The sequence below is a fragment of the Amblyomma maculatum genome, chromosome 8, assembly GCF_055883805.1.
Source record: "Amblyomma maculatum isolate TAMU_Amacu chromosome 8, ASM5588380v1, whole genome shotgun sequence".
In the NCBI taxonomy this organism is placed as follows: Eukaryota; Metazoa; Arthropoda; class Arachnida; order Ixodida; family Ixodidae; genus Amblyomma; species Amblyomma maculatum.
In genome coordinates this window covers 58,690,136-58,716,591 of record NC_139351.1, presented here as the reverse complement: position 1 = coordinate 58,716,591, position 26,456 = coordinate 58,690,136, and the positions used below count along the sequence as shown (strand labels likewise).

General features: G+C 45.7%; 1 protein-coding gene across 4 annotated transcripts in view; it reads right to left on the bottom strand.

Annotated features, from left to right (window-relative positions):
* The window catches only part of LOC146181228 (caspase-3-like), a 29,925-nt gene extending 5,412 nt beyond the window's left edge, over window positions 1–24,513 (bottom strand). Inside the window, exons 1-7 of one of the 4 annotated variants that reach the window (XM_084576301.1) lie at window positions 24,338–24,513; window positions 18,073–18,115; window positions 15,891–16,005; window positions 13,747–13,894; window positions 13,438–13,616; window positions 12,323–12,440; window positions 5,471–6,031 (exon numbers count right to left, since the gene is read on the bottom strand). In XM_084576301.1, coding sequence (XP_084432427.1) covers window positions 5,973–6,031; window positions 12,323–12,440; window positions 13,438–13,616; window positions 13,747–13,894; window positions 15,891–16,005; window positions 18,073–18,115; window positions 24,338–24,374 — 699 coding nt within the window. In that variant the 5' untranslated portion in view covers window positions 24,375–24,513 and the 3' untranslated portion in view covers window positions 5,471–5,972. Of the gene's footprint in view, window positions 1–5,470; window positions 6,032–12,322; window positions 12,441–13,437; window positions 13,617–13,746; window positions 13,895–15,890; window positions 16,040–18,072; window positions 18,116–22,645; window positions 22,663–24,337 lie in introns of those variants that run through there. The other 3 variants (XM_084576298.1, XM_084576299.1, XM_084576300.1) reach the window with 3 other exon arrangements.
* Between the last annotated feature and the right edge of the window lie 1,943 nt (window positions 24,514–26,456).

The following is a 26,456-nucleotide window of genomic DNA, read 5'->3' as shown; positions in this document are numbered from 1 at the left end:
TTGACGCAAAAGGCTCAGTACAGCTCTTAGATGTACCATGTGGTCCGCCCATGAGTCGGAAAAAACCGCAATGTCATCTAAATAAGGCACCGCGAATGTTTCACACCCCTTTAAAACCCTATCCATGAGTCGGGAAAAACAAAATGGAGCATTTTTGAGCCCGAAACTCATCATTGTTGGCTGGTAGCTGCCCGTCGGAGTGACGAAAGCCGCGTATCTGCTGGCGCGTTCAGTGAGCGGTACTTGCCAGTATCCTCGAGTAAGGTCCAGCGTAGTCACATATGCCGCTCTACTGACCTGTTCTACTCTCTCCTCAATATTCGGAATAGGATACACTTGATCCCTGAATTTCGACAACTATACCTGGCATCAAAAGAAAAGCCCACACCCCAGGACCCGCACTTAAATACTTCGCCCTTGAGCACATCTGTGCACGCTACAGTCATCATTGCCACATCTATACTGATGGCTCTGTCACAGCTATTTCTTCATCCATCGGCGTGTGGATACCATCAATGCACACCACAATCTCGGCAACACTCAGTCATCGCACTTCAGCTGTGGCTACTGAGTTAACAGCTCTGAGAGAAGCAATTATATATATTCTACAACAACGCCCTGCAGCATGGGTTATCTTCAGCGATTGTCGCGCTGCACTACAATTGCTTAAATCATCAAGAATTCAGGAAGAGCTCGTCATTAACATAAATAAGCTACACACAGAGGCCTATGACCTCAGTCACAGCATTGCACTACAGTGGTTACCTGCTCACTGCGGCATCGCGGGCAACGACCTCGCAGACGCCGCTGCAAAAGAACTAAAAGATTCCACAAGGACAATTTCAATACCATTCTCACGAAGAGAGGCAGCAAGACTTGTAGCAACTGAATCGTGGCGATTGCAACGCTCTCTGTGGTGTGACCCGAACCATCAATATCGACCTCTACACCGAATAGATCCCACTTGCGTCTTTCGAATTCCTCACAATTTGAACAGGTGGCATCGAAACTGTCTACACAGAATCCGCTTAAATGTGTCATACACAAACTACTTCCTACATAAAATAGGCATAGCGAGCAGGCCTCTGTGCTCTACATGTGATGTGTGTGAAAATTTTGAACATTTGGTAACCTCCTGTCAACGGTTTACTGCACATCGCAGGACACTGCGCAATAATTTAAGCTTACCTAAAGAAACAACCTTGCGCCTTGAACATGTCCTGGGTCCTTGGTGCGACGGATCGTCTGCTGCGAGAGCTACCAAGGCCTTAGTAACTTTTCTGAAGGACACAGGGTTGATTAATACCCTTTAAAACTCATCTGTGTGTGATTATGTGCGTGTGAAAGTTAACTTTTCTTAAGGACACAGGGTTGATCAATACCCTTTAAAACTCATCTGTGTGTGCTTATGTGCGTGTGAAAGTGTGCGACACCGATTCTCTTTTTTTCTCATTTATTTCCCCTTCCTCTCCCACAATCTGTCACCCTTATCCCTCAACCCTCATCAGGAGTAGCATGCTAGGCTTACCACCAGGCAGACATCTCCTGTTGCCATTAAAATATATATCTATCTACTTGATCCCTGGTGAGAGAATTTAGCTTTCGGTAGTCTACCACAGGCCTAGGGTCTTTACCTGGAGCTTCTACTAAGATCATAGGCGAAGCATAATCGCTTTCCGAGGGTTTTATTATCCCAATTCCAGCATGCGAGTTACTTCCCTATCCAGAATTTCTCTTTGCCTTGGAGAGAATCGGTAGCACCTTGATCGCACTGGCACGTCTGAAGTCAGCTCAATATCGTGCTCAGTCAAATCAGTCCTGCCTGGCCTGTCCACGAAGCAGGCCTCAAACTCTGTTATTATTTCGCCCAGATCGGACAGCTGGGATTTCTTTAGTTCTCCTCTCTGCTCCGTCTTTCTGAGAAGCTCCTGAGCGTTGCTTCCTTTTCCGCTGAGGCAAATCAAGTTGTCCCCCATCTCCTCGGGAAGGTTTAACGTTAGATTTACCACGGCTTCCCTCTGCACATAAGGCTTCATAAGATTGCAATGATAAATGCGCACTTCTTTACGCCTACCGGGAATTTTCACTGCGTAGTTAGTGTTAGAAAGCTTTGCAACGACTTCAGCCGGTCCTTCCCACTGTACTTCGAGCTTATTCTGCCTTGAACTTCTCAGCAACATCACCTGGTCCCCGATACAAAACGTCCTTTGACGGGCTGACTTATCATAGTACACCTTGGAACGAGCCTGGGCTGACTTCATGCTGGCCTCAACGAGTTCCTTAGTGTTATGTAAGCGATTCAAGTGGTTCAGAATGAATTCTACTACTGTTGGGTCTTCTCCGCGCCCCTCCCAGGCTTCGCGCACCATTCGCAAAGGTGAGCGCAGTGACCTTCCGTACACCAACTCGGCTGGGCTAAATCCAGTGGATTCGTGCGGCACTGACCGCAAAGCGAAAAGCGCTGCAGGCAGGCAGGTATCCCATTCGCGCTTGTTTTCATAGCACAGTCCCCTCAGGACTCGTTTGAGAACAGAGTGCCATCTTTCTACGCTGTTGCTCTGCGGATGATGGATCGAGCTATGCACTACCTTAATGCCGCATCGCTTGAGAAATGAGGTGATGAGGACACTCGTGAAAACGCTACCCTGATCACTTTGGACCTCGGAAGGGAATCCAACTCGTGCAAACACTGACAGCAGCGAATCCACTACACTCTCGGACGTCACCTCGCGCAGCGGAACAGCCTCTGGAAACTTTGTGGCTGGGCATAACATAGTGAGGATATAACGGTACCGTGACTCTGTCACAGGAAGTGGCCCAACTACATCTATTACTAACCGGTGAAACGGCTCGGTAATGATTGGTACTAACACCATCGGAGCTTTCCACTTATCTTGCGCCTTTCCAACCCGCTGGCACGTGTCGCATGACCGTACAAAATTTTCCGTGTCCTTAAAACATCCAGGCCAATAGTATTCTTGCAACAGCCTCTGCTTTGTTTTCTTTATTCCAAGGTGACATGACCACGAGCTGCCATGGGAAAGTCGCAGTAAGTCTCCGCGGTACTTTTGGGGAACGGTCCCGCTCTACTCCGCGCTTATCCTTGAATAAGCGATACAGCACTCCCTTTCTCATCTCAAAAGAAATATTCTTTGCTGTCTTAGTGGCGCGGTGGCTCTCCCTTATCTCCTGTATCTTGGGATCATTGGCTTGCTCCATAGCTAAGTCCTCTCGGGTTCCACTCAAAAGTCTCGTGAGATTACTAGACACTGGCGGCAAGAGGTTACTCTCAAGAACATCCTCATTCCGCGTCTCATCAAGCTCACTTTCAAGTTGACTTATCTGAGATGCCTCGCTCTCAAAGTTTTCTGACCCGCTATCTTCCGCATCGACCGCTGTTTTAACTGCCGTTTCCTCCGCTGTGGATTCTTCTGGAATGAGCAGTGTAGCTAGTTCTCGCGCCTTTGAACGTGTTAAGGCTTGCACAACTCTGTCTCCGAAAAGGATGCCCCTCTTTCGCAGTAGCATGTCCGATTTGTTGGAGAACAAATACGGATAGCACTTAGGAAGCTTTCCTGAAACGGCAGCCTCGGTTGTCAACTTGCCGAAAGGACCCTCGATGACCACGTTCGCGATTGGCAAGCACACACTCTGTTCCTCCACTACCTGGCGGATCCACGCACACTGTCCTGTATAGTCGGAAGGCGACACATACGCCGGATGGACAACATCCATCGTTGCGGCCGAATCGCGCAGTACCTTGCAAGGCTTCCCGTTGACTACTAGGTCATGCAGGTAGGGTTCTAAAAGCTGCATATTTTCATCGCAGTCACTGACATACGAGAAAGCAATCTTTTCTTTCCGGCAGTTGACGGCAATGTGACCCTGCTCATTACACCTAAAGCATGTGAGCGGCTTCCTAGCCTCAAGCTTATTCTTTGTGTTCTGCGCGTTGGTCACTTCCCCACTTTTCTCACTGCCGTCCTTTCTAGGGCGTTTGCCTGAAGAAGCCTTCCTTTCTTCGTTTGCAAATCTAGCAAAGTGCCTTTTCTGACGGTTATTCACACTCAACTTGGGATTGCGGGGCCTATCCACTGCTGGGTTGCTGAATTGTCGGCGCGAAGCATACTCCTCAATAAGTTCGGCAGCTTCAGTTGCCGACTTAATTTCGCCTCGGTCCTGTAACCAATTTCTTTCTTTTCCTGGGAGGCAGTTATAAAACTGCTCCAAAAGAATTCGCTCGACTACAGCGTCCCTATCACTGTAGGAATCAGTGCTCTTTAGCCACTCGCCCAAATTAACTCTTAAATTGTACAGGAATTCAGGGTAACTCTCGTCCCTGGACTTAGTAGCGTTCCGAAAACGTTGTCTGAACGCCTCGGCGCTAAGCCTATACTTTCTCAGAAGGCAAGCTTTGACCTTCTCGTAGTTGTCCGCGTCCTCCTTGCTTAGCCGCGCGACAACCTCCGCTGCCTCGCAGGGCAGAACCTTCAATAATCTCTGAGACCAAGTGTCTCGCTGGAAGGACAGTTTTTCGCAGGTTCGCTCAAAGTTAGCCAGATACAGACCGATATCCCCTGATATCACATATGGCTGCATGTACTTTGACATCTTGAAATCTGCCTCCTTGTTGAGACGAGGTACCGCTAGCTGGGGACAATCGCCCGACCTCTTGCTCAACTCTAGTTCTAATTTCCGGAGCTCAATGTCTAGCTTCTTTTCCTATTTTTCCCTCTCACGTTCGCGCTCCTTTTCCTCTTTTTCCCGCTCAAGTTTACGCTCACGCCTCGTTTCCTCTTTTTCCCGTTCTTTCTGCTGTCTGAGTTGTTCCTCCTTTTTTTGTCCGATGAGGTTCCATGCTTCACTGAGCTCCTCATCATCGGCTCCCAAATCTGTGATTGCCTTTATAATCAAAGGTTTTCGTGCCAAACCACTTGTATCAATTCCCAGTTCCTCACATAATAGCAACAGTTCCGGTTTCTGCAGCTTTTGTAGGTCCATGATCGCTCCGAGTGTCGGCTACTTCCAAAACAACAGTGCAAACTACCAAACCTAAAGGCGTTTCAACACTTTTTACCAGTTCTAAAATCTAACCCTGTTCTAGAACCTGGTCCACATCAGAAGAAAAGCCAAGCACTCACCCACACATGCGATCGATGTTCCGAGCTGCTCTCTTGTTGGCCGATTGTTGCTCCTGCTTGTTGCTTGAGATGCCACGTCCGATCACCAGATGTTGTGGCTTGCAGATTCTGATCCACCTCCAATCACCAGATGTTGTAGCTTGTAGATCCAGATCCCAACGCTGGTCACCAGTTGTCGTGACGCTGGGGCTAAGTCGACCCGGCCTTCACTTGGTAGCGTGCAGAGACTCGGGGTTGAAGAAGGACTGAATCTTCGAAGTTGGTAAAATATATACAAGCAGGTTTAATGGCACTTTGAGAAAACTTATTTACATGATTATTTACACGAAAAAGAAGGGTACATCAGCAAAATGACAAGCGTTAAGAGTTCATAGCGAGAAGCGACTGGATGAGCCGTTTACCCAGGGCTCAGAGCGACATTTCGTGCTCTGCAGCGTCCTTAAAACCCCCTATGTCCAGCCCCTCTCTGAAGATGCTGACCAACCAAATCCAGGGCACGCCCCTCAGATATCGGCATCCAATCGAACACATCACTGCACTGATGGTCTGAAGCACTGACTGGCCCGGCATTGTTTCGTTGAGCCTGGTCACTTGTTGGCGGGAAAAGCTTGGGAACGGCGAGGAGGTACATTTCTATTCTTCAGCCAAGAATCGATAGGCTGGTTCCGGCAAGTGGATTTACTTCTCAGAAACCCAAGTGCACGTGCGCGCCGCATACGCTTCCAGCATTGTCCCTTTCCGGCAATTGCAAATCTTTCCTGCATTCCCGGGAAATCATCTAATGGCCGTATGCGTCATGCTCCTTTCTTGTCCTGCAAGTCAGCGTACATGTCACTCTGTCGTCTCCTTTAGATAGTAGGCATTCCTCACTGGACGATGGCGCTTCTCGACTGGAAGGGTGAACAAAAGAAAGAAAGCACTTCCGGCTATTTCCCGCAGGGGGACATTTCTTTGTGTTTTTCTAGACGCTCTCTTGACAGGGTCAATTTGGCATTTGCAGGGTGTCCACAAAGCAAAACAGGCTTACAAAACAGGATTCCTGGAAACAGGCTCACTTAGAGCCATTGTACCAACACCACATATCCACAGCACTTATCCATGCCCACAGGCGAACAATAGAGCGCGCAAGTGCGGATGATGCACGGTCGTAACAGCCTCAAGACCACGGATGCGAGAAAGGCCCTCCGCCGGGTATGCATGGCCTCTGCCGGAACAATCCCGTCTCTTCCTCCATCTTTCTTCCCGCTCTACTTGCGCAGAATAGTTCTAACTTTCACCGTGCTAGGCGTGATTTTATCTTTGTGAGTTTACATACTGACCTTCCGGGACCTGTTTTCACTCTCGCCCAACTGTGCGCCGCTCCGTGCGCATTCACTGTCCTGCGACTATGTTGTCTATGCTTTTTTTCATTGCAACGGGGTGGAGTTGGGGGAAGAGAATGGCTTTGTGGACTCATGGTCAGCATGGCACTTGCAGCGTGGTGTGTGTTTGTTGTCTGTTTGCCACTCTATCTCTACTCCCCTTGCGTAGACGCGTTTCCTCCGCACTCATGCCGTTGGGAAACAGGAAGGGGCGTCGGGGCCCATGCCTCTGCGTCTGCTGCTGATCCGCGGTCGGGCTTGTTTGTCGCTGTCTACGGGACTCTAGAGAAAGGGAAATTCACTTTCCTGCCGATTCGCCGAGATCCTCCTTCGCTACTCGAACAGTTGGGTTTTAGATAGAAATAAGAGGTGCTTGTCGTGTTTCAGGCCAACCACCCCTTCTGTAATTAGAAAGTTAGTTGTTTTTTTTGTGTGTGTGTAACGAGCGCGTCCCCGTGTCGTCAGTGCATCTTCCAGCAAGATTCACGGTTGCACGAATCAACTCAGGATATATGAACCTGTTCCTGGTCTGCGGAAGCAAAAGCCACATTTGACACGTCTTGAGTCGTGACAGCTCCAGCGTACTCAGAAACCTGGCTTGCAATGCAATATTTGTGAGTAACACTTTCCTTTCGTCCTCTTATTTTGCCAATCGTTAGGACAGTATGCCACAAGGCTTCTTTCAGAATGAATAGAGAATGACACAAAATGCTAGGAAAACGGTTTAATAGCAGCGTTTTTGCTAAAATTCTAGCTTGACGTCATGCACAAAGCAGCGCTGACCGTGTGGTAAGAATTTATTTTCTCGTCTTTGACAATATTGGTTCTCCAGACGTTGACCACTTTCATTATGCCGCCTGCCAACTGTTGCACACGTTAGTGATTTACCGTTCGATCACGAGGGCAGTAACAAGCACTTCCTCTTCCAATGCAATAAGTCCGTAACGTCTCGATAACAGAGAATATTCAAATTTCGGCACAACCGGCATCGATACGGTAAAAACGTTCAAACTTGCGGGAACCTCGTCGTTCTACCCACTAGAGGTGCTACAACCTCTTGAAAAACGTAGGTGCGGTTTAGCTCTGGTTAATCCTAGTTGAATCGCGAAAGCAACTGCGGAAGCTTCTTTTGCCTGCTACATTATTTTCTTATCAAGCACTATCAGTGTAATGTGCTACATTATTGGGGACACTTAAGCCCATCCTTTAAGGGTAAGCTACCATCCCCCATATAAAGTCACGTTTCGAACAAGCCGCTTAAACGTGCTTGCATGTCGTAAGGTAACGAGAATGCAAACGGTTCTGGCAGGCTGATTATGATACCACCCTCCCATATGAAACGAGCATCCCGAGTTGGCAGCTCCTGCCCGTGGCATAGGGGCAACATGAATTCAAATGTCAGGGCAGGTTGGTTGGCTGGTTTGTTGGTTCACACTTGCTCTGTGGACACCTGAACCGCGCCGTAAGGGAAGGGATGAGGGTGGGAGTTAAAGTGGAAAGAGAGTAGGGGGAGCCGTAGGGCTACGGAGTAATTTTGACCACCTGGGGATCTTTAACGTGCGCTGACATCGCACAGCACACGGACGCCTCTTCGTTTCGCCTCCATCGAAACGCAGCCGCCGAGGTCGGGTTCGAACCCGGGTACTTCGGCACAGTAGTCGGGCGTCTTACCACTGCACCACCCCGGCGGGGCAAGCTGATTTGTTTATTAGGAGACCGTAGCTACGTCTCTTCATGGCGTAGCTGCGGCCATCCGAGGTCTCGCTTCGGCTGTCGTAGTAATGCTTTCGCAATAAAACTTTTTTTTTTGTTTTTGCGACGTAGCGGTAGAAAGGGGGGGGGGGGGACCGTGTTCACTTGCATGTGAAAAGCCTTAGGGAAGTGTTTAATGCTTTCACGTTGTTCCTTTTTGCATTCGAACTTTTTGACGCACAAATTCCTTAAGGTGCGCAATTTTCGGTTCCAGATAATTCTGCGGATGTTTTCTTGTTGTTTTTTCTGAGTTATAGTGTCTTATTACACAGCATGCGGAGGGACGTAGATATACTGTTTACTTTATGCAATAGAAAGCAATACTACTCTAAAATTCGTGTGCTCAGCGTGTGTAGAAACGAATGCCAACGTATTTGCATAGAAATAATAAAAATTGTTCAAAGAAGCTAAAAATGCTATGTCTATATGTGATAAAAGAGCATCATAATCTGGATACACTTAGTTTGGGCATTACGTTATGAATATGTTAACCTGGGCGTGTCACACGGCTCATTGAGATTGAAAATCAGAGTATTAGGCACAAGTCAAAAGTATATTGGCTATGACTGCCATAAGTTTGAATTCCAAAAATACGAATAAATGTTTACTTTTTATAGCATTTCAAACGTTTTGCTACAATCTCTTCTGTTCACTGATTCGTCTCAACACTGCAATCATTTTACGTAAGGAGTGATAAATATAGCCTTGATGTAATTATTTCTGCAGTTGGTTACCTGAGCATTTATGGATGGATTTAAGTTAACTGTGAAAGAGCAGATACCCTTCAAAAAGAGCGGAAGTTTTCAATTAATTTGGGTTCATCTCTTGACAATGCTCTGTAGCCGATTTCCTTGCACCTGCCAGCCCCCTACATGTTACCTCGACATCAATAAATAACAGCATACCCAACTAGAAGAACATTCTGCGTTATTGATGGTGACCGCAACGACACTGTAATAGCTCAGCGCAGTTTCTCATAAGGAAGTTTCTGTCATGTTTAAAAATTTATATTTTACTGCAGTACGATGCTTGCAGTGCGGGATTATGCGCCATGGCACGTATACGCATGCCCTCCATTTTTTGATTGTTATGTTTGTTTAATTAAACCCTTGACCTGATTTCTACTTGGTGCAGTGAGGGGTGCGTTTTGATTTTGTTTTCGTTTTTGTTTTTTTTACATATGCCATGCGTGAAAGCAGAAATGGCAGATTTTGATTCCAAGAATTTCAACCGCAAACGGGGTTATTTACATCGAGAGGGAAGCAGGAAAAAGCAGTTCGCTGATGAACTAAGGTATTTTGCAGCAGTTGTAGGAAACATTAGGCGCTAATACAGGACTCGTTTTGGACTTGACTGCCCCAAACTGATCAATACATTCTTCCACGGCAGTTAAGGCTGCCGCGACTGGAATACTAAAGTACAGGGTCTTCCACTCCTAGCTATAACACGGTCACTACTTTCAAATGAATATTGCGTGCGACGAGGCGCATATCGAAGGAAAGCGATGAAACTAGAAAGGAGCCCGGAAGTAGGGCTTAGCATGGTCTGCCATTAAGCTTTATTGCGAGGCCGGGACGGACGCAAGGACGCTTTGAAAGCAGTGATCAAGTTATCGCTAGACGTGGACGAGCCTGTACATGTCTTTAACATAAATAAATATACAAAAAATAGTCCCCACTTATCAGAGAATATATACTGAAATAAGACATTTCTCCTATTTTAAAACACGCTCTACCGTCTAGTTATAGCCACATTAGATCTGTACGCGCCTTTGATGATGTATCTTTGTAGGTGACTTATCATTCAATATTTGCTCCTTATACTCTGTAAAGCAGTGGATTAGCGAAGAGCTTCGTTTAAGTGGCACAGCTACTTGAATATTGTTTGAAAACAAAGAAATTGAGTTTGTTCGTTTCGCATGTTGTGGGTCAGTTGAGTTTCTGCAGATGTACTAGGGATGGAAACTTAGTGGGCTTATCCTCAACAGCCAAACTGTAACCAGCTTTGGACGTAGGCCGTTTCGACGTTTCCATGAGTATGTAAATTTCGTTATTTCATCCCTGCACCTGACCGTCTGCCGAACCCGTGCTGTATTCCATTTCCAGGTGCCTGACTTTCTTTTCTTTCCAAACGATGACATCACCTGTCGTTGCTGAAACCAGATTGACCTGATTTAATTTTGTTAAACGGATACCGATGTTGCCCCTTTAGATGCGGTAATATGCAATACCGTAGCAGTCTGGGTGTGTTGGTTATTCATGATGGAAAAATACAGCGCAGAGAAGGACGAGGACAAAATGAAGACACGTAGGACACACGAGCGCTGACTTGCAACAGTTTATTTCGAGCCTCAGAGCCTTATTATACAGATGAAAACATCATACATGCGAAGTAGGCGATACATTCATATCTTGTTCTAAGTATATCAACTCCTTACGAGTAAGAGCAATAGAAGGCTTGGCTACGCAAGACCCACCCAACCGATCTATCATTTCGGCTTCTATAATCTCTCGAGTCAGTTGACATCAGTTTTTCGCGATAACATAGCATTGTTGGTAGTCAGGATGGCACACGGACATTTCATCTGGATCGTCATTACAGTTCAGTTTACATTTCATACAGTGTACATCCTAAAACCCTCTTCGCTTTTCAGACACATTGTTACAATGTTCCCGGAGGCGGTCGTTCAAGCACCTACCACTTTGCCTGAACACGAACATTCTACAAACTTTGTACGGTGGTTCTTCTTGCAATTAGGGTTTCTTTAATCACCGGGCCTTGTCAATCTGCACAACTTCTGCAGCGTCTCCGAACTGCGGGATATCCCACACATGACATTATCAGTGTCGCCGAAACCCTACTTAAGCGCTTGTGCTCAAAAGAAACTAGTGATTCACTGCCGCCTACTAACAAGCGGATTGCTGTGATCCCGTACATTCGTGGCCTGTCTCATCGCCTGAAAAAGATCGGTGAACGGGGGAATGTGAAAGTTGTCTTTTCTGCCCCCGATAAGCTGCAGAAGTTGTGCAGATTGACAAGGCCCGGTGATTAAAGAAACCCTAATTGCAAGAAGAACCACCGTACAAAATTTGTAGAATGTTCGTGTTCAGGCAAAGCGGTAGGTGCTTGAACGACCGCCTCCGGGAACATTGTAACAATGTGTCTGAAAGCGAGGAGGGTTTTTGGATGTACACTGTAGGAAATGTAAACTAAACTGTAATGACAATCCAGATGAAATGTCCGTGTGCCATCCTGACTACCAACAATGCCATGTTATCGCGAAAAACCGATGCCAACTGACTCGTGATATTATAGAAGCTGAAATGATAGATAGGTTGGGTGGGTCTTGCGTAGCCAAGCCTTCTATCGCTCTTACTCGTAAGGAGTTGATATACTTTAGACAAGATATGAATGTATCGCCTACTGCACATGTATGATGTTTTCATCTGTATAATAAGGCTCTGAGGCTCGAAATAAACTGTTGCAAGTCAGCGCTCGTGTGTCCTATGTGTCTTCATTTTGTCCTCATCCTTCTCTGCGCTGTATTTTTCCATCGGTAATATGCAAGTATGTTTTCTGAGTTTGAAGCCGCACTCAATGACAAATTGTCTAATTTCACCCAGACGAGGCTTATAAATCTACTGTTAGACTTAAACGTTTTATTCAAACTTGTTTTTGTGTTGAAGCCCTTGTTGGCAAAAATGCGAGATTGAGTTTGATGATTGAACACTGCACAAAGAACAGCTTTCACTACCAGAGATAGAAAGTATAAGATAGAAAATACCATGTATGAGAAATACCCCAGGTGCGGAAGAAAGTTACCCAATTCCAGTCATTATAGTGATCATGCGTCTGGCTTCACGTGGGGGATTTTTCTTTGCAGCCGTGTTTCCTTTAACGTTTGCATTGTTTCATCTTGCGAAGGGCTTCACGCGGCTTTTTGTCTCTCTGTATTTCTGACACAAGACCTAGATGACAGTTTATGCAATTTCACTCTCAGGCACATTCTGTAAAAACTGCATAATGCATTGCTCATTAAAAGCGAGGTCTCACCACCGTTCAACTCACCTGGCACAGTAGAGTACGCGAACAGAAAGTCCGCATGTGTGGGTATGCGGAGGCCTTCACCACTTGAGTCAGCTTTGTCAAGCGGAACACCTTTCTGAAAATTTCTTCCACGGCAGGCCTGATAAAAAGGAGAATTTAAGATCAAGCCCCTTTTTATTCAGGCGGGAATACGTAGCATTATTCTTTATTAACCCATTCCGTGAAACGTCAAAAAAACACATTTAGGTCCAGCTGTCTCGCGTACTTGTCCTTCTTAGTACCTTGTTACTTATTGCATACTCCCTAAAGAGCAGACACTGCCTTCTGTTACTTATCTGCCCTCTGAAGCTATTTCGTTGCTGGCTGCTTTTCTGTTCATTGAAGTTTCCGTTTTCACATCACTGGTACTACGGTTGCTAAGAGCACTTCTCGTTTGGACACTCCAGACTACCTCAGTTGCCCCACTACTCGACTTGTAGACTTGACTCACGTTGGACTAAATTGCGAAACCTTGCGTGATTATACATGACGAAGTTTATTTAGTGAACTAATTTTAAGTTCGCTCGAGGAAAGTCAATAACACGATAGCAGTTTTATACTCTCTCTAGCGTGATATTTTGCGCCTCTTTTTGTTGAAAATATAGAGGATGGTAAGGCAATTACATTTTAGTCATGTATTTCTTGTTTTCATCTCTGTATAAATAAGCATGTAGTATATGTTCTCATTCTCACTTCCAGTGGGGCTCTCTAAATAATTGAAGAACCGTGAAGCGGCTCAAGCCTATATGCGAAAGTTGTAGAACAGCAGGCCAGGGGGAACTATGTATCCAGTCCATTCGGTGGGTAGCTGGTGGCAGTAGAGTGGTATAACAGCGTACCTCCTACATATGAAGCGAATGACCTATATGATAGTAAAAAAGCAGCTCATACATGAAAGCAAATTTTGAAAGAATGCAAGTATGTAGACTTCGAAGTCAATCATATGCTTTAGGTGGAAGCTCTTCTGGCAAATTATGACCATAGTATAGCAGGCTCAAAGGCAGTGGACGCTGTAACCAACTATGTTTTCACGCACGTGGCATCCTGGAGCGTTAGCAAAGTAGTGCTTTTCTCTTAGTAGCGCTGTTATCTCTCACCTGAATAAAGAATAGCTTTGGCTTGCCGAGAAGACTTTGGCATTCGTCCCCTTGAAAAGGTTTCATAACGTCATCAGTAGAAATCCTCCTTCCGTCGGACCCGTAAAGGTGCCCGTCCATGCCGTGTGTTAAGAGGCAGCACACGAAACTGTCATGCTCCGTGTAATCGTCTTTACCAACTGCGATAGAACATAGCCGCACATGGAGGTAATGTAACGCCCTTTGACAGAGTAGGGACAACGCCTGCCTCCCCAGCATAAAGCTTCAAATTCTTTGTAACAGAAGAAAAGGCGGAGGCGGTATACTCACGCTTTTTAAGCTCACTGGTAATCTCCTTGCCATGGAGATCGTTGTAGATGCTGACATCGAACTCCAAAGCTGTGAAACATCCTGCTAGACTCCTCTCGTCCTCCTCTGCGCCCTCCCGCTCAGGTATATTGGTGTGCTCTTGAAACACCTGAAGGAAGATGTTACGATAACGATGATGAACACGCGTTTGAAAGCCCCTTTTACGGCACATAGTACGTATAAGCATTCTTCTTTTTCAATTTAAGTGCGCTTTTCGCCTTATTGAAAAACTATGAATAACCACGACTCGCATATTATATATCCATATTTCACGACTACACCAGCGCAAGAAATCTGCCGCTACAGCTGTTTTTATAACATACCTATTTTTCAGTGGTATAGAGGTGTGACTTGTAAGGTCATAACCTAATCCATCATGAGGCTTCCCGATCCCCGTTATAAATAAACTAAAGGCGGTGGGATACGACATTGCGAGCTTAGTTCTTCTAGCTAAGGTAATTGAGCAGGCACTGTTCCTCACATCATACAGGAAAAGACAATCGGAGAAGTAACGAGAAACCACAATTGGCTACGATTGGTGTAAAAAAAAAATGTCCTTAAGTTCTGGGTCTGCACTGTACTGCAGCCGATGCTCCGAGCTCAGAGAGTCCTTTTGAGGCTGCAGTTTCATGGGAAAATTAGCGCCTCTTTCTACCCAGCCATCCTCTCGATCATCATCTCTTGGTATTTGTTACGACTGCTGCACAGTAAGAACACTGTTCATTTTGCCGGAAGGCTACAAGTACAGTCAAGTGTTACAGTGTAAAATGGCGCTGTGCTCCCAGGCTGAAGACGAAGAGCGCCTAGATGTTGCAGATGGACAAGATTCGAAAGCGCATGGTAAATTGATGAAGCTACCCTGTTTAAAGAACAGAAGCTGCATTTCATGCTTACATATAGGATACAAAAAGCAAAAAATATTGACCAATGCATCCCTGCTGCTACAAAGCACGGGCCCGGTTATGTGTGCGCACACAAATCACTCTTCAAACGCGATTGGATGTTAATTAGTAGCGCAAAATTGATATCTTGTCTCCAGCACGGCAGTTACGAAGATAAAGTGCTATCACTGGAATGCTGGCTCGTTTGGGAGCTGCAATGCCGGGGCAAATATTGAGGTGGTAAAGTATAGAAGGAGTACGAAATGGATCGCACCAAACTCCGCAGCGAGAGTTGCCATTGCTCTGCACATCAGTGTTTGGGCTCCTGCACCAAGCTCAGCGCAACAGTGAAATTTTGTGCTCTATCTCAATGATTAAGTAAAACAAAATGACTGAATGTGCTGGCGCAATGCACTCCTCACAAAAGGAAAAGAGTCTTGCCTACATCAGCGTCTTTATCCGGATATAAGCCTTCTTACAGCGACATTGGTGTTCGTAAAGGTTCGTTTTAGAGAGGCCATACAACAATTTTATCCTAACGTTGACGGAGCTGGTATTTGAAGAAATATAGAGAAAACAAGCAAGACCTGAATGTTCTTCAGCTTCTAAGTTTAAGGATGTGTACTTTCAGGCACATTGGAAAAAGCAGACAAAGTGAGTTGCGCGCCAGTTATCGTCAGCCACTGAAAACGTACCGAGTGCATCACCTCGCACCCGATAACTATCGTTTCGTGGTTCTGGCGGCAGTCGGAGCATGCGTTCCTACATTTGCGCTATGGCTGTGGCGGCCTGGACTTATAGCGCACGAGAGTCTACCGTCGTTGTACATCATTGCAAATGTTGTGGAAGGTTCGCCCGTAGTTTAACTACTGGAAGCATTTCAAGTGCGCGATCCGGCCACTGATGGGAAAAAGCGATCAGATATCCAAGTGTTCTATCGTGTTTCAGCTGAAGCGTGGAGGCTAATGAAAAGGATTCTACCTACGCTGAGGACAACGCTAAGATTTATGAAGTGGAAAATGCTATGTATGACTTAAGAGATGGGACGTGTGCAGAGTGGTCAGAGAAATAACACGGGGTAATGATCTCCTGTAAACGTCCAAAAGAAATGCCTAAATACTGCCCAGGCTCAGTAAAATGACGGGTTTCGTTAGGCTTCAAAGAGTTGACTCCATCTGTAATACACAGTACTAGGTGCGAAGTTTTCTAACATGTAGTTCTTACCTTGTTGCTGAAAATGACGCACCTTCCTCGTCGGATTGGCGCGTTGTTGTACAGCTTCGGTGTGATTGAAGTTCGCTGGGAAGACTGGTGGCCCATATTCGCCTGGACCACTTGTCTGCACCCGAATCAAGCAGATGTCGAACGTTGGACTGGCAGAGATCTTAAGGTTACTGTGCAGCTCAAATGACATGTATGGAAGATGCGTATGTATGCCTCGGTACGAAACGTTAGGAAAGTCACCGACGATAGCTGTGTCCGTCACTGAGATCAAATAAAGAGAAGATATATTTTGCCAGGTTCTTTTAAATTCCTCGGGAACATTCTAAATATAGCGCCATGGGCAAGGTACGCAAACTACCTGCACAGTATTTAAATTAGTGCTTGTCTAGCTGTAAAATGTTTTTTTCAATGGTCTGTAAAAGGCAGCTATATCTTCTTCCCTAGTTTTTGGTGCGTCTACCCATAAGAAAAGGCACCGCTTGCCACAGCTAAATGCGTGAAGGCCTCCATCCCTCCTCAACCCTCCCCCCTCCCTAATATGCGAAAAACTGGACAAAAATTCAATTTATTTATCTCATACTTTCTGCCAGTATATGAGAAGTCCTTAGGCATGAGTAGGACTTATAGTTAAAAGCGGAGTATGAAGTGAAAAAAAAAAAAATATTGAAAACTTTCTAAACGTGATTTCAAGAATTTAGGAGTGCTTGCTTTCTGATCAAGTTTTATTTTTGTTCAGAAATCCACTGCAGTGTGCCTCGAAGAAAGACAAGAGGATAAGTGTCATCGCCTGCCTTCAGATTCTTAAAGAAAAGGACGTTCTTAGTGGCTCAGGATGTTAGGGCCGTCGTCACGAAGGCCTGCGAACAGTCTCGATTACTTAATTCTTTACCGCACACTAATATGCAACCATATACAGGGACTCTTGGGTCTCGCCTGTGCATCGAAACATTGGTGCTGCTACCGCAATTGAATCCCGGGGCTCCCGGCTAAGAAGTGGGGCTCCTGTGTCACTGCCTGTTAAGAGGTCGTCTTTCAAACGTTCGGGCTGCGGTGAAGTGGGCTGAACGCAGGTGGCACAAATACGCCGAGCTCAACGCAACAGTGAAATCTGATGCTCAGCCACACGTATTGAGTAAAACAAAATGACTAAATGTGCTGGCGCGCAATGCACACCGCACAAAAAACAAAGACGCTTGCCTGCGTCCGCGCCTTTACCCTAGTACAGGCATTCTTGCAGGGCATTAGTTGTCGTGAAGGTACTTTTTAGAGTGGCCATACAAAAATTTTATGCTACCGTAGATGGAGCGGTCATTTCAAAAGATTTAGAGAAAACAAGCAAGACCCCTACATTTTCAGCATCGAAGTTTTGGCGCGTGTACTTTTAGGCCCCATCAAAAAAGCAGCCAAAGTGAGTTACGCTGTAAACGTACTGTGTGCATTATCTCGAACCCGATAACTATAGCCTCGCGGCGCTGGTGGAAATTGAAGATATGCTTCTCTTCATGTGTGCCAAGTCTGAGGCGGCCTGGACATATAGCGCACGAGATCGGACTATCGTGGTATATCGTTGAAAATTTGGAAGGTTCGCCCGTAATGTAATCTACGGTAAAAATTTCCTGTGTTTGACCCTGCCACCGGTGAGAAAAAGTGAGCAATATCCACGTGTTTATCGTGTTTCAGCTGAAGCGCGAATTCTAACGAAAAGGATTCTACCTACGTTGACGACAACGCAGAAAGCTATGGAGTGGAATATGGTGGGGGATAACTTAAGAGAAATGATGCCTGAAAAGTTGGTCAGAGGAATAACACGGGTAATGATATTCCTGTGAAAATCAAGAAGAAATGGGCATATTCAGAACATGTAGTGCAAAGAGACAATAGCTGATGGTCGCTAAGGGTACAAAATTGTATTTCAAAGAAGAAAATAGTAGCAGAGGTTATTAGCAGCACAAATTAAAACACAAAAAAATTCAGAAACCTGAAATTCGCTACAACCAGCTGTAAAAAAGCTTACAAAGTGTAATGAAGGTAATATATAAAAACACATTGTCAATGCAGGCTATTAAAACGCATTTTGGCTCCTTTAATCAAGTAACGAGTCGCATAGAGGGAACAGCGAGGTGATTATGCATTACGGTGAAGTGGATTTTGGCTGTGGAGAGACAGATTGGGTCCAACTTACCCAGTACGAAATGGTATGGTATCCATCTGAAGATTCCGGGCTTCTGCACCAGGAAAGATATAGAACAAAAGAAAAGAGAAAGGCCGTCATCTGAGCGCCTTTTATGCCGCTGTTAAAATGCTCTTCGTTTTATAAACTACACATGCATGGTGTAGTAAACTCAATCGTGTGAGAAACTAGTTTTTTCTTTATGGTAACGTTTCGAAGGGAAACGTAACATTGTCACTTGTGCACCGAAATCAGGAAGCTTTGGAAATAACTTTCTAACGAGGCAGTAGCCAGAAATTCCGACTTTGGCGCTGACAGCTAACAATCGCGGGTAAAATCCTGCAAGGCCGTAGCTAGTAGCTGACACAAACCGGGCAATGATTGATCGTAGGTGTGTTCAAAGTAGCCCGAACGAAGTGAGATGGCCAACTTGGAGGAAGCTGCCAACCCGGACTTCTCACTTAAGATGGGAGAGCGGGGGTTATCGAAACATCCACTACCATTGAACTCAGAGTCAGACATGCAATGATGACTTGGCTGCTAAATTGGGGCTTGGTTGGTCTCGCACATAATATGGTAATTATGGCTGTATGCTAAAGTGCATGTGGGGTATGAAGGAAACCAATGTTAATGGTTAGTGAATAAGCAAATGGTAAAGTGCATGTGTGCGAATGGGGATCTGCAAAGGGATTCATGGATGGAAGCCGTAAGCTCGTCCAGTCATAATCTTATAGACGGAGCTAAGGTGTGTCAGTAGAACTCGCGTGAGGGCTAGTTGGTTAGATGAATCTGGTGACTTCTGGCGCTGCATTGTCCATCGCATTGCATACAGTGATTACAACAAGACGTCCACACCAATGATGCATCATCATCGCATCATTGGTGTGGACGTCTTGTTGTGAACTTTTGTGTATGCGTGTATGTGATGAACAATGCAGTGCCAAAAGTGAATATATTCTTCAGTGTATCCCCCATTTTTTTCTAGTCCTGACATACTGTCCTGATATGTAGTCCTGAGATACTGTCCTCTAGTCCTGATATGTAGTCCTGATATAGGGTGGAATAATTTGGTATCTTCCAATGCATAACATGGAGGCAAAGAAAGGTTATGAATTTGTCGCACAATTTTCTTCGGCTCTCTGCTATGCATTCGAAGACACCTTATTAATCGGCAGTGTATCAGGACTACATATCAGAGTCATATTGTTAAGGTTTATTTACAGAGTGATTCTGCACTTTAGCCTGGTGCGCTAACCAACAGATGGCGAGCTTTCTCTTCTTCAACCTCTATCCTGGAGAGACTCTTTTTGCACTTCCTTCTCCTCTTCTGTGTGCATGCCTGACATTTACCCATTCGCAGATGAAGCTCCTGGGCTGTCAGTCAGAGTCCCGAGAGTGGCAGCGCTTCATTCTTGCGGCATGAACTAGTGTTTTCCGAGAGGGGCGACTTTGGAAACATTGGCGAGACACGGCGTAATTCAACTCATTGATGCGTTTGAGCACAATAAATGGGCCTGTGTAGTGCGACAACAGCTTCTGGGACACACCACGCTTGCGGAGAGGTGTCCAGAGCCACACTAAGTCGCTAGGAAGGTAGGAGACATCCTGATGCCGACGATCTTAGCGCTGCTTAGAGCGGTCCTGCGAGGCCAGAGTGCGTAATCGGGCGACCCGACGAGCCTCCTCAGCGCGGCAGAGGGTGCTCGAAACAGAAGGCTCGCTTTCGAGAGAGAACGGCAAAATGGTGCCGAGAGAACGGCGAGGCGGACAGGCGTAGAGGAGGAAAAATGGACTATAAGAAGTTGTCTCATGCTTCGAGGTGTTATAGGCGTAAGTAATGAATGGAAGCACGTCATCCAACTTCTTGTGCTGCGAGTCAACATACATCGCAAGCATGTTCGTCAGTGTCCGGTTTGTACGTTCAACGAGGCCATTTGTCTGGGGATGGTGCGGTGTAGAGTGACGCAACTGTCAAGTACAATAGCGCAGAAGCTGTTCCACAACATCTGCCGTAAACTGGCGGCCTCGGTCACTGATAATTACACGAGGAGGCCCATGACGGAGGACGACAGCGTGAAGAAGAAAGAAAGAGACGCCAGCAGCGGTGGCGGAAGAGATGGCGGCAGTTTCGCAGTAACGCGCGAGATGATCAACGCACACGATGACCCAGCGATTGCCTTTGGACTAGCGGGGAAACGGGAATATGAGGTCAACACCCACTTGCGCACATGGTGGGGTCGGTGGTGTCACCGAATGTGAGTGGCCCGGCGGAGAAGTCATGGGGAGCTTGAACCGCTGGCACTGCACACAAGAGTTCACGTAACGCTGAGTCGTTCGACGCATATTTGGCCAGCAGAAACGTTCCTTAATGCGGGTAAGAGTCCTGGCAAATCCCAAGTGCCCAGCTGTAACGCCATCGTGCATAGAGTGTAGAACAGAGCAGTAGAAGCTAGCCGGAACGACTAGCAGAAAGCGTGCACTGCCTCGCGAGTAATGTTTTCGATACTCGATCGCGAATGCAGAAAGGGTTCGCAGATGCCGGATCACGAGCTTTTTCAAAAAGTGATACCAAGTCTTGATCTTTTCGTTGTTCTCGCTGGAAGATCCGGAAATTGTATGGAAACGGCTGCAAGATAGTCGTCAAAGTTGTCATCGCAGAGGGTAGTTGCGAGAGGCAGCCGCGACAGGCATTCAGCGTCAGCGTGTTGGCGGCTACTTTTGTACGACACTGTAAAGTTGAACTCCTGAAGGCGTAATGCCCAGCGGGCCAACTGACCGCAGGGGTCGCGTAGATTCACCAGCCAGCAAAGCGAATGATGATCGGTGGTGACTGTAAAGGCACGTCCATAAAGGTACGAGCGAAACCGCTGTACGCCAAAAACGACGGCAAGGCACTCTTGCTCCATCACGGTATAGTTGCGTTCAGACTTGCTAAGGGTGCGACTTGTGTAATCGACAACGTGTTGGTTTCCGTCATGCCGTTGTATGAGCACAGCACCCACGCCGATGCCACTTGCGTCAGTGTGGAGTTCAGTGGGAGCTGTCGGGCTGAAATGACGCAGTATGGGCCGTGAGGTAAGAAGAAACTTGAGACTGCGAAACGCAGAATCACATTCAGGAGTCCATTTGAAAGGAATATATTTCTGGAAGGGGGTTGTGAGGGGGCAGGCTACGTCAGCAAACTTAGGAATGAAGCGTCGAAAGTAGGAGCAAAGTCTCAGGAAGCTCCTGAGTTACTTCACAGACTTGGGCTCATGGGCGCAGCTGACAGCTTCAATCTTATGTGCGCATGCCTGACAATATAATATTTCTTTCTCTGATTGAGAAAGCGGACGAATGTGTTACACACGCTCGCAAAACTTAATAAAACAAGTCAACATGCCGGTGAAGACGTTACGCTAAAGCCAAATGAAAAGCGTCATATTGGATAATGAATTAAACAACAAACTACGCCTGGTCAAGTTTATCATTAAAGAACGAAAGCCAACCAGTCCTCAAGAGCGCTTTTTGAAGGAATCCTTTATCGTCTCCAAATTGGACATATACATCTCACACACAACTTCACGATTCTCAGACAAGGAAACATGCATTTGAAGCATGTGTTGAGCAGCTGGCAAGAAACCACGTTATAATGTCACACATGAAATTGGGGAAATTCAAGAAAATAATTTTACGTCTCTCTATAAAGAATAAATCTCATTTCATCCAAGTCTTTTGCTTGAAGGCATGGTATCGCCGAAATAGCTTTTGGGTTCGATTTTTTAAAGTAAACGTTCTAATCAAACCCTGACTTATCTATAGAAAAGGACCTGTTGTAATTAGAGTTCGGCTCATGATGGCCTCAAGTGCCGATGCGGAACTAACTATGCGGAACAAGTGCCTGGAACTAACAAAGCCCAACCAAACGTTTGGTCGCCTTGCGCTTGAATGAAGGCATGCTCTCGCTACATGCACTGTAAGCGTTTTCACAAATGGTTAGATAGCTAGCAACCGTGTAGTGTTTAAACTTTACTGAGGATACATTTTGTAGTGTTCGTCAAGAACATTGTGGGAATGCTCTTTCGTCTCTTTTCAATGCAATTACGTTTGATCGATCCTAGGAAAATGCCTGTGTGATGCTTATACTGAATTTTCTGTCGCTGGCAACCTCTTTTTATACAGAAACCCACTAACCTCTTTCATGCTGGCAGTACACGTGTACCATTTCCAAGTGGAGAGCAGTATTCCAAAGCCATACATTACAATACCTGTTACCTCTCCCATACTTCGCTACATTTTTCTTAGTACATTTTACTCTGCGCCGTCCTGGTCGACACAATATCGATGTCGTTCCTACATAAAGAGGAGCGGTTAAGAATCACGTGATTGAAGAAAGCTTCATTGCGCTGATTTATCGACATAGTGGCTGTACGCGTGAACAAAATGAACACAAATAAAACGAGCATAATGAGCAGACCCAATGAATGGCGTATTTAAGGTACCGTATTTGCTCTGTTTGCTCCGTATATGTCAGTCTGCGCCCTCAAAACTCGTGGGTTCACCGATACTTGACTTGCGCCTGCTGAAAGCATCAAAGTTCGCTTACAGCGCATTCAGAAGGCGAAGATAAAGGCCTCAGTGATGCTGCGGTGGGAAGCATTGCATTCTTGTCTCTTTCGAGGCTTCCATAAATCAGGCTCCTTCTGACACCATCGAAACACGGAGGCAAAGGAGACACCCCTTTTCAAGAGTGCCGTGCAAACAACACTTGAAAACACCGATACGGAGATAAGCACTCTGCTCGCAGCGTCGTTCCAGCCTCGACTGTGTGCTTGACGTAAAACAGGAACTTCTGTTTCGCGAGCCACACGACGAGCCACGGCTTTAGAATTGCTGTGCCCGTTACTCTTTCTTTTCGAAACAAAACGAAGGAACTTCCGTGTCGCGTTATCTAAAGCGCCTTTTTCCTTTTTGAGCAGCAATTCGGATCTGTTGGTAAATGGTATTTCGCCGTTTACGAGATTACTGTGGCGCCACCGGAGGAAATATGTGGCACACCCTCTACCGATCGTCTTATTTGACTATCGGGTACACAGAGTTTTCGTTCGCCGAACTATCACAAATTTCTATATTTTTTTCACTACTCAAAGCGGGGTCGACTAAGAAAGGATATTGAAAGATAGTAATTAATTAGTTAACGTAGAAAAATCTGAAAGAGTTCCGTCCTGTATATCCATGTCCCAAAGACAACCTACCACTGCGATAGCATGCTTCACATTGGAGACGTGTTGATTCATAACATTTTGCCTTTACGAGCTCGAAAGCGCCAATTACGCGCCGTCAAAGGCAAACAAAGTATTTCAATATTTGCACTTGTCCATACTTTTGTACGTTAACAGTGACCATTAGAACATAGAAGCTGTTGTCGATATAAAAACGCTTGTTTAGGTTTGAATATAATGATCGGACTGTGAATATTTATCGTGCGATTACAGTCTTGCGTTTTTCAGTTTGTTTCACTTGCCCTTTTGGAAAAAAAGTGTATGGGACGCCTCCTCTGCTATGTTAAGTTGTAATTCGAAATTGCATGGCACGCTGGCGTTTTGTACGGTTTGCTGATACTGGTCGTAGAGAAACAAAGCGAAACACTAATGCTTGCCGCAACTTGTAGGCCTGGTATTATAAACTTAAGTCGTTTTAGCGGTGACTTTAGACAGCGCTTTTCAATAAGGCACGCAGGTAAAAACGTGCTCGAAAAGAACACATGAACTGCATCAATAAAAAAACAAGGCTGTGCAAAAAATATTGGTCATTTCGTGAAAAAAAATCAAAAGATTGGAGGTTTTGTCGTTTCGTGCCTGGCCACCTCTTGAGACGTCACGAAAAAGCCGTGATTCTATCCTGTGCTTGGACGCAGTTTTCTGTAGTACAAATAGAGCTTACTGAACGAGTCACCTACGGCAGATGCGTGTCTTGTCGGTGTAGAGAATGATCGAATAGCTATTTAGAGCAAAAGTTCTATTTCCACAGCAATTAAGCACCAAGCCAGAGCAATTCATTGCGGGCATTGTAAAGCAAATGCGTACCGGGCAGCCGTGAGAATGCAACAACAGATCTTCCCTGTACGAAATGCATGCTCAGCTAATAGACGCTACCCGTCCCAACTCCTGCGCTCCCCCTGCCCCGCATCGCAGTGGAGATAACACGCGAATTGCCAGTCCTCTAGATGATTATTGATGGTAAGAAGCACGGAGACAACGCGCGTAGGATGGATAGCATATAGATCACTTTTTCTCACCTGTCTGGCTTGAACCGTCTACGTGCGTGTCGCCCATCTCTTCACGGTGCTCAGAAGGCCTCACTCCGGCAAGGAACACTGCCTCTCAATGACTCAAATCCACGTCAGAACAAGCGTTGGTGCGACTATACCCCCTATCTGCTGCTTGCGTTATCAAGGCGAACGTGAGGCGCTAAGAGAAGTTGCGAGCCTCTTTCTTTCTTTCTTTTGGAGTATGAAGTTGCCGCCGATGGCGTCATGCCGCTTATCCAACATCGTTCGTTTCTTTCCTTCCTGAACAATTTCACAATTGCCACTTTTCCTGTCACGTTGTTTGAAGTTGTAGGTGATTCACTGCGGATACAGGACGGAAAGAACAATTGGCGGAAGTTTTCTTTCAGGTTTCGTGACTGACACGAAGACCGAGATATCCTTTCTTGCAGTCTGTAGTCCAAGCGGGGACAAAGACCTTCAAGCCACATGCAGCGGCAGTTGTTCGATAGAAGCAACTGAGAAGTTCCTCCAAGAGAAAAAGGAATAAATTCGCGTGGCTTTCAATTTCTGCGTTATGCAACCTTTAAGTCTGTCTTTGAATGTCAGTTTATGCCTTCGAACTAGAGCTACAGAGAGCTTTTTCAACTTATGACTACTGGCCCAGCGTCTCAGGTATTCATATTATTATAGAATGAATCATTGGTAACGACGAACGTTAGCGCTGAATAAAATTCCTGGCAGAGCATCACTCCATTGTTCTTAGTAACATGCCTGAAAGGAGAAACGTACCTAGGTAAATAAATTTGTAGCTCTTCGACATTGTGGGATTTATATCATGGCGCCAAATTTAGTGTTTAGACCGTGACAGAAAATTACAAGCATCCCTGCACTAGCAAGCATCCCGCAATATGCGATTTTTTAATGCTGAGATTGGGAGTAGGCTACAACACTATTCCTATTTGCAAATCGTACACCAAGCAGGCTACTGAAAGCCGCTTTATTCCACAATGATGAATATACACCGGCCTTGCCTTCTTTAACAGTATGTCTTGCTGGGCTAGTTGGTGTTACATTGTGTTTAATCAAAGAAAAAAACAGCGCTAAATGTTTGATGGAACACAGAGAAAGACGAGCATAGACAAAGTGAGCATAGATTGTTGAAAAATACGAGATTAGTGAGGTTTTACCTCAGGGGTTTTTTTTTTGCTTGTTTCTTATTCCGTTCTACCTTTCAGGACATTCGCAGGCGTTCACCGTCTTCGATCTATATATGTACACATGTATCTTTGAATAAACTTGGTTGTAGTCAGCGCCTGTCGCGTTCGTCTTTCTGTGTGGTTCGTCAAAAATTCAGCGCTGTTTTTTCCTTTGGACATACCTTGCCCCCTTCAATGTCTAATTATTATCCTAGTTGAAAGTAAAGGAGAAATACTGTTTCACTAGCGGTGTCCACTGTGTGTCACGCCTATAGAGTAGTTTAGAACGCGGGGTGTCTACATCTCGCTAGGATTTTCTTGCTCTCACTTTGGCATTCATGAGACATTGATGACTTAGTCACCAGGGTTGGCGAAATTTCGATGCTCCCTTTTCCTCGTGTTGTTACAGGTTCGACAATTAAGCTGCAGATGCGGCTGCCAAACGACGCTCGAGCTATTTCTATAAAGGTGAGATTAGTGTTCACATCACAAAGAACAGGAATGGCTCCAAGTGCCTCAACTATTATGCGTGGCGCATATTTGCTGTCAACTGGCTTGATTACATGTCCCCTTCACTGGTGGCATGATATTGTTCCCTAAATTTTAGCTGAGGATGAGATGTTCTTTCCTTGTGCTCATTGTCGCTTCCGTTTTAAGCTTGTTTCATCACCCTACTAAATTAGCTTTTCTGTTCCCATTATTAGGCGATGAGCTGTCGCTAATTTTTTATTCGGGAGAATGAAGAAAATGTGTACTATCTTGCACATTTTTGCAATGACGGGCTTCAATTGATTGTGGAGGCTTCAGTAATGCTCATAATTAGTGACCGACTATTAGAGCAAGATGGGGGGGGGGAGGGGGACGGGAAATAATGGTTATTTTCATTGGCACATACCCAATTGAAGCCGCGACGCCCCAGATGTTTAAAGAATGCTTCGTACAGCTCCAAT